This window comes from Prinia subflava, chromosome 1 (genome assembly GCF_021018805.1).
Source record: "Prinia subflava isolate CZ2003 ecotype Zambia chromosome 1, Cam_Psub_1.2, whole genome shotgun sequence".
NCBI lineage: Eukaryota > Metazoa > Chordata > Aves > Passeriformes > Cisticolidae > Prinia > Prinia subflava.
Window position 1 is genome coordinate 34,606,690 of NC_086247.1, and position 16,484 is coordinate 34,623,173.

Sequence of the window (16,484 nt, forward strand, 5' to 3'; positions counted from 1 at the left end):
TTCTCTCAAGCTCTTCCTTGTGATTTTTTTCAGTATTTAATATTGGTTTTAAAAGCTCTTTATTTTTTAATGTCATGTAACATTTATTACTAATTTTTACATCTTTTCTGATAGATGTGGAGGGGACTGCAGGTGGTGATGGCACAACTGTATCATTAGAGGATGGCAGTGACAGTGAAAACATTCAGGCAAATGGAATTCCAGGGACTCCAATTTCTGTTGCTTATACACCGTCTTTACCCGATGACAGATTATCTGTCTCTTCCAATGATACTCAGGTACAGGCAGATATGAATTAAGAAATACTGAAAAAAAGTATTATGTTTTAAATGTTGCCCAACACTTGTGCAGAGTGATTAGTATAACTCCATAAAACAGGTTACTGAGACGAATGTCAAGAATTAAGTCATGTTACTCTACTTCAATGCACTATTTAAATTAAATTTTTGTGAATGTGATGTCTTTTTTATCCCAGCATGTTTTCAGTTGTCCCATGGAGTTCACTCTTCAAGAGAACTCAGTTTCCTGTTTTGTGAAGTGCTCCTGAGAAACTGTAAAACCAGTGTTCAGTATACATAGTGAAGCATATAGCAAATTATACACATGCCTGCGTAATTTTAGTGTGCTCTTTTCAAACAATACATGGAAATTTCAAGCTGATAGCATGATCTTAATGCAGTGATTTTAGATCAAGAGGTTTCTGTCTGGGAGGATTTGATTTTCATTACAAAATAGATGTAAAAGTACTCTCCCCCTGTTTTATTAGACATGGATACACTTGTCAGCTGACCAAGTATTTCTACTATCAGGGTGTACTGAGTAGTTAGGTTTGAGAATAATAACTTTAAGTTCAAAAATTTACTGTCACATAGACCATACAAATAGAGGACTTAACATTAAACACGTTGCTTATGTATGGAACAGTAATACAGAATTGCAAGAACTTAATAATAGAAATGTTATCAAATGGATCTGGCAGCAGATAGGTAACTATTCATTATCTATTAAAATGTCAGGTGTTTGTGTCTTTTCAAACTAGTTATCTACTGAAACTGCCTGGCAGCAATTCACTGCAAATTACCCTACTTAAACTTGACCTACCTAATTTCATGACACTCTTTAATTAATCCTGACTTCTTACTGAGTAGGCATTTTTTAGTAGTGACTTTCATTTCAACTGGGCTGTAGAATGTTTTATTTTAGTCTTGAGACAATACAGCTAAAGTGAATTGGTTAAATTTGTATAATATATTGACTTCTTATTGCTCAGAGGTGGGGATTTCCCTACACACCCTGCTAATGCAAAATGGAATACTGAAATATGTTAACTTCCTTAGGAATCTGGAAATTCTTCAGGACCTACCCCTGGTGCTAAGTTTTCCCACATTTTACAAAAGGATGCCTTCCTTGTATTCAGGTCACTGTGTAAACTCTCCATGAAGCCCCTGTCAGATGGACCACCAGATCCAAAGTAAGTAGAATTTAAAGGTTTTCCTAATGAATCTAGCAATAAAAATAAATTATTTAAATATTTTTGTGAGTTCTGTTCCTGAGAATATTGAAATGGTATGGGGAAAAGAGCGTAGAAACTTTGGAAAGGTGCTTTTATGTTTTAATGTATTTTTGTATACCTGTTTAGAAGTTTCTTAACACCTATCCTTTTATAAGTACACCATGTTCTTCCTAGTTGCTGTTTATAATGCCTTTGAAAAGAATTGTTATAGAAGATCATCAGGTATTTCTGGTCTTGCTCACAATGCTCTGCTTTTGGCACCTTCTGGGTTTGTAACCATTGCTGGTTGTGCCCCATAGATTCTTTCAGCTCATGCATATTGCTCTCTATCCAAAACATAGCTCTGTACTGGTCACTGGGAGGGAAATTAACCCTACACCAGCTGAAACCAGCACATTCGTGTATCTAGTACACATCCTCAGCTCTGCTTCACCTCAGTATAAGCTCCTCACCTGGAGCTGATACCTGGTTATGATAAATTCATGGTGCAGTGTTTCATTCTTTAGTTCAGGTTGGACACTTTTGTCAGCCTGCTTAATCAAAACACAAACGTTTGATAACAAAGATTTTAGTTAGCTGTTTTTTCTGACTGAAGATACCATGCCTTCAGTTTCATTTATAGAATTGTTGTAAAGCAAATATAGATTTTCCTCTATAGACGGGTGCCAGTATTAAATTTGAGTGTTGGCAGAAAGGTTTGCTCTCTGATCTTTGATTTTTATACATATAATTGATATGGATTTCATTTGCACATTAGGAACAATTGCTAATAATTTTTAAGAGGAGTGCTTTTTTGTTTGAAGTAGTGTTAAGAGATCAAATTCAAACTGTACTATGATTTCAGATGACAGTGAAAGGCCTTCAAAATTGTTCAAAATAAAATCAGCTTTACTGTTCTGAGTCTAGCTTTTAAAGCAGGTAACTTTACAACAGTTGAGGTTAATCAGTGATGTGTGGTGTGGATTTAATAAGCTGTAAAGATATGATGTAGTCAAAAAGGTTTGAAGGTTTAGTCTAAAAATGTTTTGAAATTATCTAGCAATGTACTATGGAAAGACAGGAGATTAGGGAATGAAGACTGAGGCATGAGGGTTTTTCTCACTGTTTCTGAGAACTGTCTTCCAGGAAATGCCATGAAAATCCAGTGGTTTTAGTTAGTACTCTCAGACTAAAGCTGCCCATTTATTAAAGGCTTTAGTGGATAATTCCCTTTGTAAAAGCACTAATAGCTATTGAGGCACTTGGAGAATCTGTTCTGAATCCATGGAGTCCTTGACATTCATATGAGAACTGGTGAAACTCTTCATACAAAACAAATTGGAGAAAAAGGCTTTTAGGGCAACAAAAATTCACTGCAAATACATTTGAAGATATCCCCATATTTGGAGAAGTGCCTAGAATATATCAATGGTTTTATGGTTCTGAGTCATTGATGGCTTTTTGAACTATTACAAACATGCTGCAATTGGAAAACGAGGCTTGGATATCTATGGCATTTCAAGAGTCTTAGCTGCCTCTTTAAAAATCCTATTTTCAATGAAATATGTTATGAAGTCTGTAATGAAAATATTTTTAGATATTCAGGTAACTGAACTTGAAGCTTTAGCTTAAAATTACAAGTCTCGGAGTTAGGATCAACATGTTGTTTCGTGGGAACCTGGTTAATGTCTTTGTTTCCTTTTTCTCTGGAATACAATAAGATGGGGTGAAATATAGCTCAAAGGTTTACTTGCTGGTTTTTGGTTTTACTTTAAACCTGTTCTAAATTATGTGGGCTTTGCATGTCATAAAAATTTGTTGAGGTCAGGATTTCAGGTGGGAGCTGACACTTGCTGGAAGTGGGCAAGATTTCATATTTTATGTATGACTGAAATTCTCTTCATATTTAAATTCTTATATTCCATAGCAAAGTATGGTCTGGTCATGTGCTGTCTGCACACCTGGTACCATGTGATATAAAATCAAGCCTTTTGCATGAAAAGAGGTTGCTATTCAGCTTCCTTGTAGTGCCAGCATCAGGGCTTTTCTTGAAGAACTCTTACAGAGAGCAGTTTTGGATTGACTTTGACCTGTAGCCCATTAGGAGCTGAAACATGGCTGTTTTCTTCTTAAAAGCACCTTCAGAAAAAAAAGTCTACTGTTAGAATTAAATTTTGAATTGGAAATGTTTACTGATCAATTTCCCCATCCCACTTTGTTGGGCAGAAATAGAGTTTATTTGCAACACACTTAATGTTAATTAGCATCTTAGGTTTTACCTAGACTGGAATGAATTTTTTTTAAATTAAGCTTATATATAGCAACTATCCAGTTACTCTGTGTGTCACAAATTGGTTTGAAGCACTCCTTACTGTGTCTGCACTGTACTGGATGAAAAATTTCCTGTCATTGTTCCCTGTTTTTGTAACTGCCCTCTGTCGGGGTGGTTGTTTAATGAAAGCTGTGGTCTGTCCAATTGGGAAAGCCAATTGTGTCTATACATGCTCTTCAGAAGAGATACAGCCTTTTTTGAAATTACCAGGAGCCATTGGAGAGAATGGTTTCACCTGGAATGCTGTTTATTGCATTGGATTTTAATAGATGCAGATTTCCTTTATGCTTTTTTTCATGTGTGGTTTGAGGGGGTTTGGTCTGTTTTGTTGTGTTTGTTGTTTTGGGGTTTTTAGAGCAGAAATAGTAGCACTGTTCTGACATGAATTTTAGTTTACTTGAGTCTGTAAGAATGTTACTGTGGAGCTCTTGACCACACTGCAGTTGCCTGACTTGGTGATTGTCATGCTTAAAATAGGCGTGTTTTATACCTTACCTGCTCTCAGAGTGGGCTGGGCCCAGTGACTGATTAGTGCTCTACTTGAGAAAAGAGATTTCAGTGTTGGCAGAAGTATTGTGTTTACAGTCCTTCAACTCTCTTTCCATGCTGGTGGAAATAGAGGAGGAGAAGGAATTTCCACCTTTTACTAGTCAGGGTTTGGTAGATGGGGTGGATTTGAGATGGGCTCCTCCAAAGCTCTGTTAACTGGAGAGAATGCTCCTTCATCGTCTGGCTAAAAGGGTGGCATTGCCTCTTGCTGCTGCTGGTTTGTGGTGCAGAAGAGAGAGTGGTTCAATAATATTTTTTCCTTTTTCTGGAAAAAGTACTGCCTGCATTCTTGGTTGAAAAATGAACTTTTTTTTTAATAAAGACCCAACATAATTTTATGAGCCTTTCTGCAACTGGGTGTGTCAAATTTCATTTTCTCTCATTAACATTCCACTTGCAAAATCATTGTGGTTTGTATTGACTTTTCAAGAGAATGGGTTTTTTATTTTTTATGACTTGCACTGTGCTGATGTGCTGCATTGTTTTATTCTAGATCTCATGAACTGCGATCAAAGATTCTTTCATTGCAGTTGCTTCTGTCCATTCTGCAAAATGCAGGACCAGTCTTCAGGACAAATGAAATGTTCATTAATGCTATAAAGCAGTATCTCTGTGTTGCACTGTCAAAAAATGGAGTCTCATCAGTTCCAGAAGTTTTTGAACTTTCACTTTCCATATTTCTTACCCTTCTGTCAAACTTTAAGACTCATCTAAAGATGCAGATTGAGGTATGTTACATTAATTTCTAATTAAATGTGTGGGAGGTGTTAAGTGAACATTTGTTTATATTTGTGTAGCTTGGCCTTGCTTAAATAAATTTGTTTTCCTTTGTGACTCATAGCTTTTGTGTAAGACTTGCCAGATTTTCCTTATTTTGAAATTTGCTGTTGGGTATGGCATGGTACTATCACAGAGTGTTGCTGGAACTCAGAATTGAGTAGGTTTGTGGCTAAGCTCAACCAATGTTCAGTATTGCCATTAAGAAGGCTTAGCCCAGCACTGGATATTATAAATTAAGAAAATGAATGCACCGAGGAAAAGACTGTGCATACATGGGTTTGCAAAAGATGTTTAGAATAAAAACAAATGACATGAAAAGCATTGTGGATTCTCTTTGCGATCACTTGAACAGATTTCTTTCTCTGGAGAAGTCCCAGCTATTCCATTATTGTAGCCACTTCCCTTGGCTTATGAGGGCCTCTGTCAGTATATGTTCTGAACAAGATGGTCTCATTTCCTCTAAAGGTGTGCATGCAATTTAACTCTGAGGACTATAAGTGGAGATAAGTCCATATTCTTTGCAGTAAATTCTCTGAGTCCTGGCAGGCCTTGTGTGTTTTAGTGGGTCAGTTGTAAGTCGTAGGGAAAAGAAAGATGTGTCCTCATATGGGCCATTGACGTAAGAGTTGGACTCAATGATCCTCGCAGATCCCATCCAGCTCAGAATACTCCGTAATTCTGTATGTGGAGGGTTTTTTCCTGAGATGAGCTCTTTGTATGTAAGGTACAAGCAGCTTCTCAGAACAGCTCTGTCCTGTTCAACCACATGGATACCTTGTGGTGTCCCATGTGTTAAAGATCTTCATTCTGTGGTAAGATAGTGCTGTGTGTAGTTGTGTCCCTGCTGTTTATTTTAGTAATTTTTTGTTTGGGGAGTCAGGTGTGAATACTGAAGCCAACAGATTGCCTCATCCATGTGGAGCTTAAGTATGTGAAGAGATACTTAGAAATATTGATAAATCTTGCTGTTACAAGGACCTTGAATTCAGGGATATCTTCATCTGTGGATGTCATTGTACAAGTTGATGTGTTACGGCAGCTTTGGAGGAGGAACCTCATTTTGACAGTAGCATGTCATAAAATAATTGTGTTCTGATAACTTACCAGGTTATTTTGATACTTCTTTGGGGAAAAAAACCAGTGAGATTTCCAGTATATGGCTGAGCATAGATTGGATAGAAATGATTGAATGTGCCTCAAAAATATGATACATTTTGGAAAGTTTCAGTGCCAACTGTGTGCTGAACAAGGCTGTAGTGTGTGTGCAGTGTTTGGCACATCAGACAGACAGGGTGGGGCTGTTCTCAGTCCCACAGCCTGCCTCCCAGAAAGTGTTGGACTTGCTGAGCTTACAAGTCAGCATGTAGGTGGTGAACGCATTGCAGTCGGCTTCCCTGACAGAAATTGGATAGGTTTCCATCACTGCTAGCTTTTCCCAAATCCCTAACAGAAAATTAAGACATATGAGGCAAACTGGATATAGGATGCCCTACACTATTGTAGCAGGTTCTAGAGTATGCTAAATCAGGACCATCACCACATATCAGGGCTGCATTTCCTCCTTGTGAATAACAAACCCCAAAACTTGATGCTGCTGACGTACCCATCTGTTACAAAATATGGGGTACAGCAGTTTCTAGAAACTTCTTTCTTTTTCCTGATTGTGAGCTAAGAATTTTTCTTTCAGCTACTGATCCTAAAGGTTATTCTGAAGATGTGGGTAGACATGTAGATAATTTCACATGCAGTTTGTATCTTGGAGCAGTACGGAGAGCCATATGCTCTGATTTATAATATGCAAAATCTATATATTTTGGGATTGAGGCTGCATTTTTCATCTGTGTAAGAATTTTCTGGCATGTTTGAAAAGCATAGTTTCTGATTCTGTTGACAGTGACCCTGCCGTGTCCTGTTGACTTAAATATTTACCTAACACTGCCCTCCGACAGTAAAATAGTTTGTGTTGCACCTTAGTTGTATTTTAACTGTAATTCTGAATGGATTAATGAATATATTTACAGCATATTAAATCCTAGATATCAGAGGAGTTGGGGTGTCATTTAGCTGTACTTACTATTACTACCCTTTCACAGCTGTGAATACCTTAAAACTCATACTTTAGTTGACCAAACATAATAAATAGCTCTTTTCTGGTTTAGTTTTCCAGTATACTAGGAACAAAGTCTCAACTCTGTGATGTGAATTGCAATAAGTTATATAGTGATAAATAGCATTTTTTGAATAACTGAAAGGTAAACCATAACTATGGTTTTTAGAAGTTCTTCATTCCAGGATATGCTTGTCCAAAGGTACAAGAAGCAAGAGGTCAGGTTGGTCTCAGAGGCATAGAGATCTGAAGTGCCTTGATAGTATGCAGAGCTTCCAGCTATTTTCTCTTCCTTCTCTTCCTAGCTTAGATTTGGGTTCAGTTTTTGTCCCTGAAACCTTTTTGTTTTTTCATTAATAACTTCTTTTCTAAATTTTCTACCAGAAAAGAAATTCTTTTGCTCATTCCAGAGAATATATAAAATCGGTGTCTTTCAATAAAAAATCAGAAAGCATCAAATGTATAACTAAATGTTACTAACAGCATGACATGTATTAAATTTTTGTCTTTCTCTGATTACATAAAATTGTGGCTAAAATCAGTCTAGTACGCTTATGTATGTTTAAGCACATGCAAGTCTTTGAACTGTTATGTGTTGAACTCCTTAGGCTTCATAGGGATGCATTCATTATTAAGACAGTTGGAATTGTGCTGTGGGCCTCTATTTCTCTAAAGAGATCAATAAAATGTGACTATTAGCACATTGTGCTTGATGAAGTAGCTTACCACCTAAGTTGCCTAGAAGTCAGCATTGCTGTTTTTCTCCACATGTATTACTTAAAGTGGAAACAACCTTATGTTTTTCTCTACCTGGCTAATGGCGTAAAAATCTCTGTAAAAATTCTGTGCTATGAGGATCAGTATTAAGAACAAGGGTAGTTATATATTTGGATATTTTTGTGATGCTATTGGAGAAGTTGAGTGGCTGAGACTCTGAGCAGCCCTTTAGTAAAACTGTGTGTTCTGGGTTTGGAAGCCACAAGTGGCTGTGAAGAGCTGAGCCCTCAGAGGTTCAGTAAAGTGATGTAATACCCTCTAGCAGTTCAGTTTTGAGTTCAGGTTCTGTCACAGTTGCCACTGCTCAGGGAAGAAGTGGGAAGAAGCCTTAGTTTAGCTGCTAAGCAAGCTTGGCTGAATTAGTCAGCCTATGGTGCTGGTGTATCTGGTGAGGAACTAATTGAGAGGGGATAAAATAGTTTCTGTTCCAGATAACAGCATCTGTACTAAAATGATTTCAGGGGAAACTTATCTGTATTCTAGTGGAGTTGCTGCATGCTGTGCTTGACTAGTACTCTTCTTGCAATAATAATCTAATACTGTAGAGTGATTATTTTGTGTCAAAATGTTTCCCTTCTAATGAAGGTCCAATACTTCAAATTTGCATAAGTAGCTGTTTGTTATGTTTGTGCCATAATGTCATCATGTTGTAGATAGTGTTTTCATCATGAGGTAATACCTCTTCTTTCAAAATCCCAAAGGAACTCTTAACAGCAGTTTAGGCTTCTTGTTAGGCTGAATTGTCCTTCAGGATTTGACATTATTCCCATTGCTTCTGCTTTTGAATGCTCAGAAAATAAACCTAGACAACAGTGCAGGAGCACATCAGTAAATAATTCAGATTCCTAATTTGCATGTATCAATCGCAAGTTCTATTTCTTCCTTTCCTCCTTTTTTTTTTGCCTTTCCATTATTTCCTGTACTTCTAAAGTGCTGCCTTCAGAATTATGTCAGAATTTTAACTATCTAAGTTAGTGACTGTTTTTGTCATAGATTTTTTTTTCTTCCTCGAATATTTTTTAGGTTTTCTTCAAAGAAATTTTCCTGTATATCTTGGAAACTTCTACTAGTTCATTTGATCATAAGTGGATGGTTATACAAACACTGACAAGGATATGTGCAGGTATTAAGGACTGTTGTGTTCTAGTTTTTTTTTATCTTAAAGAATAAAAATATAATTGCCTTTCAATAAACCTAGTTTTTGTTCCAAGATTGACAATGTCACTTTATTTATAGATGCTCAGAGCGTGGTGGACATCTACGTGAACTATGATTGTGATTTAAATGCAGCAAATATATTTGAAAGGCTGGTTAATGACTTATCAAAGATTGCTCAAGGAAGGGGTAGCCAGGAACTTGGCATGTCCAATGTTCAGGTAAAAATTGCACCAAACTTGATGAAGTTTCATGTTTCTTGGCATGATAGGTTGAGACTAAACTCTACAGTCCACTAATTAATTGTTTATGAAATCTTTTCTAGGAATTAAGTTTGAGGAAAAAAGGATTGGAATGTTTAGTATCTATCTTGAAATGCATGGTGGAGTGGAGTAAGGATCAGTATGTAAATCCCAATTCCCAGACAACCCTTGGTAAGACATGATGTGTTTCTTCTGGCTTTAGTAATGAGGTGCTGCAGGAGTTGAGTGTGTTCTTCCAGTTTTTGATGGTGCTAATGTCCAGACTATTTTTCCTTTGGTAGAAATATTGATGTTTGGTGTCATTTAAACAAGTTGTCTTAGTTGTCTTTTCCTAATTGTGTGAATTCCTAGAATGCTACTGGACTGAAAATGTCTAAATCCTGTTATTTTTCTGTATTTGTGATTTTAAAAGGGTTTCAAAACTTCCTTTGAAGCTCCCCTAATTTTATATAATTTCATATTGAATAAATAACTGCTAAAGCAGCCTGAATAGAGAGCGTTTTTTTACTTATTTGCTGATTACTTTAAAAAATACTTATTTATTGAATATTTACTTACACATGTTACAGTTGTAGAAGTTTGAATGTTGTAAGCCATGAAGTAACTAAATAATTACTTGTTTTAATCTTGTTTTCATCTGACCTAAGGTTATGCCAGATTAAGCACCTAAAAGTTGGTAGGTGAAGTAGTAAACTTTCTAGGAGTGTTTAGCTTGGCTGTCTTTGTAAACTAAGAGCACCAGCTCCTTGGCATGGCTAAATTCTTCTAGACACCATGCTTCAAAGTTGCTCCAGGTTAAAAGTGACACTGGATTTGAAAATAAAATATAAAAGCTGTAGTTGGTTTTCTCATGTGTTGGGGTTTTTTTTCCAAGTACCTGAAATTATAGTTTTGATTTAAGACTTAAATTTCAGTATGTGATGAACTGAAAGAATTTTCCTTGATACGGTTGTAGTGATTTTTTAATTGTTATTCACTTTCCTGAGCAGAATAAAAGCAGAATACATATATATATATATATAAAAAATATATATATATATATATAATATAATTGAGGATAACCCTGAGTTTTAGAAGCCTGCATCAAGGCTTTGACATGTGATTTCACTGTATGTATTTTGGATATATGTAACCCTTTCCAATTTATAGGCCAAGAAAAACCCACAGAACAGGACAGCAATGAAACCAAACACCCTGAGACAATTAACAGATATGGAAGCTTAAATTCTTTGGATTCTACTGCTTCATCAGGAATTGGCAGTTACAGCACACAGATGTCTGGCACTGACAACCCAGAGCAGTTTGAAGTCCTAAAGCAGCAAAAGGAAATAATAGAACAAGGAATTGACTTGTGAGTGCCCTTTTATCACCCATGGGAGGGTGGATTCTTTTGGAGCTATGAAGATTCCTGGGTTTTTCTTCCTTCTCCTCATAGATACTCATCTTGTGTTAGGAAAAAAACTCTGGATGTAACAGCACTTCCTCTGGTGAAAGAGTGCTGAATGGTGTCCCCTTTGGAGCCTGTCAACAGTGTTTTGTGTTAACCTAATTCCTCACAGCTAGAAGATGAGTACTCTGAATGTTTGTTCTTTTTTCTCCAGACCTGCTTGTCTAAAAATAAGATTTTTATATTTGGATAAAAAGAACATTGAACTCATGATCATTCAAATATGACCCGTTTAATGTACAAGTTACTGGTGAAAATGCCTGTATGCTTATGCTGATGAGTCCTTATGGTTAGTTAACTTGTCATAATTAGAACTGGAGGATAGTGTAATTTCTCAGTGCAGTCTGACATGAATCTTACATATGATTTCATCTTCGTCACCTTAATCTCCTCAGATCTGCATTTTTATGCAAAAACAAAGCTTTCCTGTCGTATAGTTCTGGGACCCTGCATGAATATGCCTTAGTCCTTTAGGGCTTCAGTGTCTTTCAGTTTCCTGGTTTCCATGTTCCCATTTTGAGCCACTTGGATGTTTATAAATCTGTGGGCCCAGATGGGATCCATCCCAGGGTGATGAGGGAGCTGGCAGATGAGCTTGCGAAGCCACTCTCCATCATTTACCAACAGTCCTGGCTCACTGGTGAGGTTCTGGATGACTGGAAGCTGGCCAATGTGACACCCATTCACAAGAAGGGTGGGAAGGAGGATCTTGGTAATTACAGGCCAGTTATCCTGACCTCAGTACCCGGTAAGGTTATAAAGGAGCAGTTTATATTGATTGCCATCATGCAGCACTTACAGGATGGCCAGGGTATCAGACACAGCCAGCACGGGTTTAGGAGGGGTAGGTCGTGTTTGACCAACCTGGTCTCCTTTTATGACCAGGTCACCTGCCTGGTGGATGCAGGAAAGGCTGTGGATGTTGTGTACCTGGCCTTCAGCAAGGCCTTTGACCCTGTCTCCCACAGCACACTCCTGGAAAAGCTGGCAGCCCATGGCTTGGACAGGAGCTCTCTTTGCTCTTTGCAGGGTCAGGAACTGGCTGCATGGCCGGGCCCAGAGAGTGGTGGTGAACAGTGCTGCATCCAGCTGGGGCCAGGCACCAGTGGTGTCCCTCAGGGGTCTGTGCTGGGGCCAGTTCAGTTCAATATTTTTATTGATGACATGGAGGGTATTGAGTCTTTCATTAATAAATTTGCAGCTGACACCAGGCTGGGAGCATGTGTTGATCTGCTGGAAGGTAGGAGGGCTCTGCAGAGAGACCTGGAATGGTTGGATGGAAGGGCAGAGTCCAATAAGATGAGGATTTATAACTCCAGGTGCCGAGTCCTGCATTTTGGCCACAATAACCCCTGCAATGTTACAGGCTGGGGATGGTGTGGCTGGACAGTGCTCCAAAGGGACCTGGGGGTTCTGGTGCCAGCAGCTGAACAGGAGCCAGCAGTGTGCCCTGGTGGCCAAGAAGGCCAAGGGCATCCTGGCCTGTGTCAGGAATGGTGTGGCCAGCAGGAGCAGGCAGGGCATTCTTCCCCTGCACTTGGCACTGGTGAGGCCACACCTCAAGTGCTGTGTCCAGCTCTGGCCCCTCAGTTTAGGAAGGACCTTGAGACGCTTGAGCGCATCCATAGGAGGGCAAGGAGGCTGGAGAGGGGCTGGGAACACAAACCCTGTGAGGAACAACTGAGGGAGCTGGGGTTGTTTAGCCTGGAGAAAAGGAGACTCAGAGGTGACCTTATCACTCTACAACTCCCTGAAAGTTGAGGTGGGGGTTGGTCTCTTTCTTCAGGCAGCAACTGACAGAAGGAGAGGACGCAGTCTCAAGCTGTGCCAAGGGAAATATAGGTTGGATATTAGGAAAAAGTCTTTTACAGAAAGAGTGATAAAGTACTGGAATGGTCTGCCCAGGGGGGTGGTAGAGTCACCATCCCTGGATGTATTAAAAAAAAGACTGGATGTGGCACTCGGTGCCATGGTTTAGTTGAGGTGTTAAGGCTGGGTTGGACTCAGTGATCTTGAAGGTCTCTACCAGTATAGCAATTCTGCTTGTGTGATTTTTACAGGCAACTAATGGATTTGTTGATTGTTTCATACAGAGTAAGATAAAAATCAACAGCATAATTGTTCTTTTCGAGATTTTGTTGTCTTTGTGGAATATGTTTTTTCTTCATGAGTGGCAGAGTTAAATGGGAATGGTTCATTCTTATCTAATGTGCAGTTGATAAAGGAAGAATATTTAATATGTAGATTTTTCAGCATCTCATCTGAAATTTCTGATTTTTTACTTATGCTGGTACAGCTTTGTGCATGGATAAAAGGGTTAAACTCTCATTTCATTCTGCTCTTAATTGTACAGATTCAACAAGAAACCAAAGAGGGGAATTCAGTACCTGCAAGAACAAGGAATGCTTGGCACTACCCCTGAAGATATTGCTCAATTCTTGCATCAAGAGGAAAGATTAGATTCAGTAAGGAACCTATTTTCCTCATGGCTGTCTGTGCTCATGCTGATGTGTTTGTACTAATTGCACATCAGTTGATAGTGTTTAGAGTGTGTAATACATTATTGTGGAATGAAGAAAAAGAAACTTCTCTCTCTCTCTTCTAAAATCTTTAAGTTCAAGGAATTTGGGTTGGAGGGTGCAGTAGAGCTCTGCCCTGTGCTCTATGCATCCTGCAGTTCAGCAGGGTGTAAAGCAAGAGACTACTAACCTACTTGAGCTGACTCAAATCTTGAACTTAGTTGCTAGTATAGCTTGAAGCAACTTAGTAAGTCCTGTATGCTTTAGTAAGGAACTGCCAGAAGTATCTGTCCTTCAGAGATGCTGAAAATAATACCATGGTGGAACAACAGTAAAAGCACTTTTTTTCTGCCCCCAGAGGGAAGTTAGTTAATTGAGATTAGTTCTTTGATTTTATTTAAAGCTAGCAGCTGTTGCTGGACTTGGAAGGGTCCTGCAATACCTGGGTGGGAATATCTTGTGTTAATATTGTCATCAGAAACCTAACTTTCTGAAGCAGCAATTCTCACCATTGTGCATAAAAGCCACATCCATTGGTGCCCATGTTTGCAACTGTGGCTGAAGTTACAAATTTCAGTATTAATGCTTAGAATCAGACATCAAAACATTTTTTTTAACCTCGGTTTACATATGCAGGCAGCTTTATCTGAATGCCTGCTCTTTTTCACTGCAGTGTGTTGTGTTGATAGTGATCAACTCAGATGTATTTGAGTACCAGCTATTTTTATTTGAGCATCCCTTGCATCTGTTTGAGATCAATGTACTCTAGGGGGAAAAGTTGAGTTGAGTAAGCTTTTCATTCCTGTAATAAGTTTCTGGACTACAAAAATCATTACAGCAGAGAACAATCATTAGTAACATTAACTTTGTCCTGTACATGTGTGGAATTCATCTAACAAAGAAATGACGTGAGTAAAAGCAGGGGAGGAAGAATGTAGGCGCATATGTACGAGCATGTAAAAGCATTGTGATGGAGTATATGGCCAAAACGCTTTGCTTTGGACAATAGAGGAGAAGCAGGAGTATGTCGTAGTTAACTGCAATACATGCCTCTCTTTTTGTAAGACATTTGACTCTGTTGTTCTTTATTTTTCAAACACAAATGCACTAGTTTCTTTTCTATTCTTATTTTAGACTCAGGTTGGGGAGTTCCTGGGAGACAATGATAAATTTAACAAAGAAGTCATGTATGCATACGTAGACCAACATGACTTTTCGGGAAAGGATTTCGTTTCAGCTCTGCGCATGTTTCTAGAAGGATTTCGTCTACCAGGAGAAGCTCAAAAAATTGATCGCTTAATGGAGAAATTTGCTGCTAGATATTTAGAATGTAACCAAGGGTAAGATACACTTCTTCAGAACTTTGGGAAGCTGAGTAATTAGTAACAAGTCCTAATAAATTAAATATGCTATTCTTTCTCTCCTTTTTGCCTTCAGGCAAACTCTTTTTGCTAGTGCAGATACTGCATATGTTTTAGCTTACTCAATTATCATGTTGACAACAGATCTTCACAGTCCACAGGTATGTTGCTGGAATAAATATCTGTGTAATTCATAAGTATGTAACTTTCAGGCTTTGTGACAATGTAGTTGTAAAAGCTTGATGTCCAGTTTAACACCAGTACATGTGTAACGTAGTGTACATTTGTGCATCTTTTAAGTAACAATATTATGTTTCATGAGTCTTGAGGTTTTGAAATTTTTTTGGTTAGGCCTTTTTACAAGGTCGGTTTCTGCATGGTAGATGGTTTGGACTGTATGACAAGAAAAGGCTTTTTTTCCCTTTTTTTTTTAATGTATATCTAATTTGAAATAATTTTATCTGTGGATGCTGCCATGTTTGAGTGTCAGAATGTCCTCATGGCTTCGTGGTATATTATACATTAGACAATGTATTCTTGGATGTGTTGAATACTTTAAAATGTCTTCTGAATTAGCAGGTTTATCGTTGATGGTAACGTTTTGTGGGCTGGGCAGTTTTATGGGGAGCATTGTAACTGATGAGCTTGCCTCCTTTGTTGATATTTACACCTACTTTCTGCATTTCAGGTTAAGAATAAAATGACAAAAGAGCAGTATATTAAAATGAATAGAGGTATCAATGACAGTAAAGATCTCCCTGAAGAATATTTGTCTGCTATCTATAATGAAATAGCTGGAAAGAAGATTTCGATGAAAGAAACAAAAGAATTAACAATACCCACAAAATCCAGTAAACAAAGTAAGTAGTGGCACTGTTAGCTTTCTTTGAGGGTTGGCTCTTCACTTCCATGAAGTTCTCCTTTTTAAAACAAGTTGAATGAAGCAAACACCACTCACTGGGCCCAGCTTCTAATTTCATATCCCTTTCTTTTTAACATAAATGCATGATGCTAACCTCAAATCTGCATTAAATACAACTGCTTATTTTCACTTCCCTTTGCATCTGAATTGTTGACAATCAGTGCATTGACCATGAAGGAGGCAGGTTTTGTTCAAATCTTAAAATTCTACAAAGGTTTAAAAAATAGTTTACATTTCAAACACAAGTTTGCCTTATGTTAAATTTTATCTGTATTGTAAAAGAAATATGAGAAGGCTGGTGTGATAACTTCAGAAAGTAAAGATAATACAAAAATGCATCTAAGTATTGTACTTAATGAAAAACATAAAATTACTTTATTCCTAAAGACACTATAGCAATTACTATATTGCTAAAGATGCACAAATGAGAGAAAAAATGTATTTGCAGGTGTTGCTAGTGAGAAGCAGAGGAGACTCCTGTATAACTTGGAAATGGAACAAATGGCTAAAACAGCTAAAGCTCTTATGGAGGCAGTGAGCCACGTTCAGGCCCCTTTTACTAGTGCAACACACCTGGAGCATGTGAGACCTATGTTTAAGGTGAGATACATGTTTAGATAATCATGTGGAATAGCACAGTTTCTTAATACAAAATGCTGTCTGACAGGATTTATTGAAAATACTAAGGATTTGCATCTGCTATGTTTTGCTCATTTTGTGAGTTATTTAACTTGCTACAGGAAGGAGAGGATTTTGAACCTTCTAATCTAGTTTCATTTA

General features: G+C 37.9%; 1 protein-coding gene across 1 annotated transcript in view; it reads left to right on the top strand.

Moving 5' to 3' along the window:
• Positions 1-16,484, top strand: part of ARFGEF1 (ADP ribosylation factor guanine nucleotide exchange factor 1) — an 86,297-nt gene that overhangs the window by 41,424 nt on the left and 28,389 nt on the right. Inside the window, exons 8-19 of the mRNA XM_063392888.1 lie at positions 115-278; positions 1,338-1,471; positions 4,867-5,101; positions 9,061-9,160; positions 9,274-9,413; positions 9,518-9,626; positions 10,605-10,806; positions 13,256-13,367; positions 14,556-14,761; positions 14,859-14,943; positions 15,471-15,642; positions 16,153-16,304. Coding sequence (XP_063248958.1) covers positions 115-278; positions 1,338-1,471; positions 4,867-5,101; positions 9,061-9,160; positions 9,274-9,413; positions 9,518-9,626; positions 10,605-10,806; positions 13,256-13,367; positions 14,556-14,761; positions 14,859-14,943; positions 15,471-15,642; positions 16,153-16,304 — 1,811 coding nt within the window. The remainder of the gene's footprint in view (positions 1-114; positions 279-1,337; positions 1,472-4,866; positions 5,102-9,060; positions 9,161-9,273; positions 9,414-9,517; positions 9,627-10,604; positions 10,807-13,255; positions 13,368-14,555; positions 14,762-14,858; positions 14,944-15,470; positions 15,643-16,152; positions 16,305-16,484) is intronic.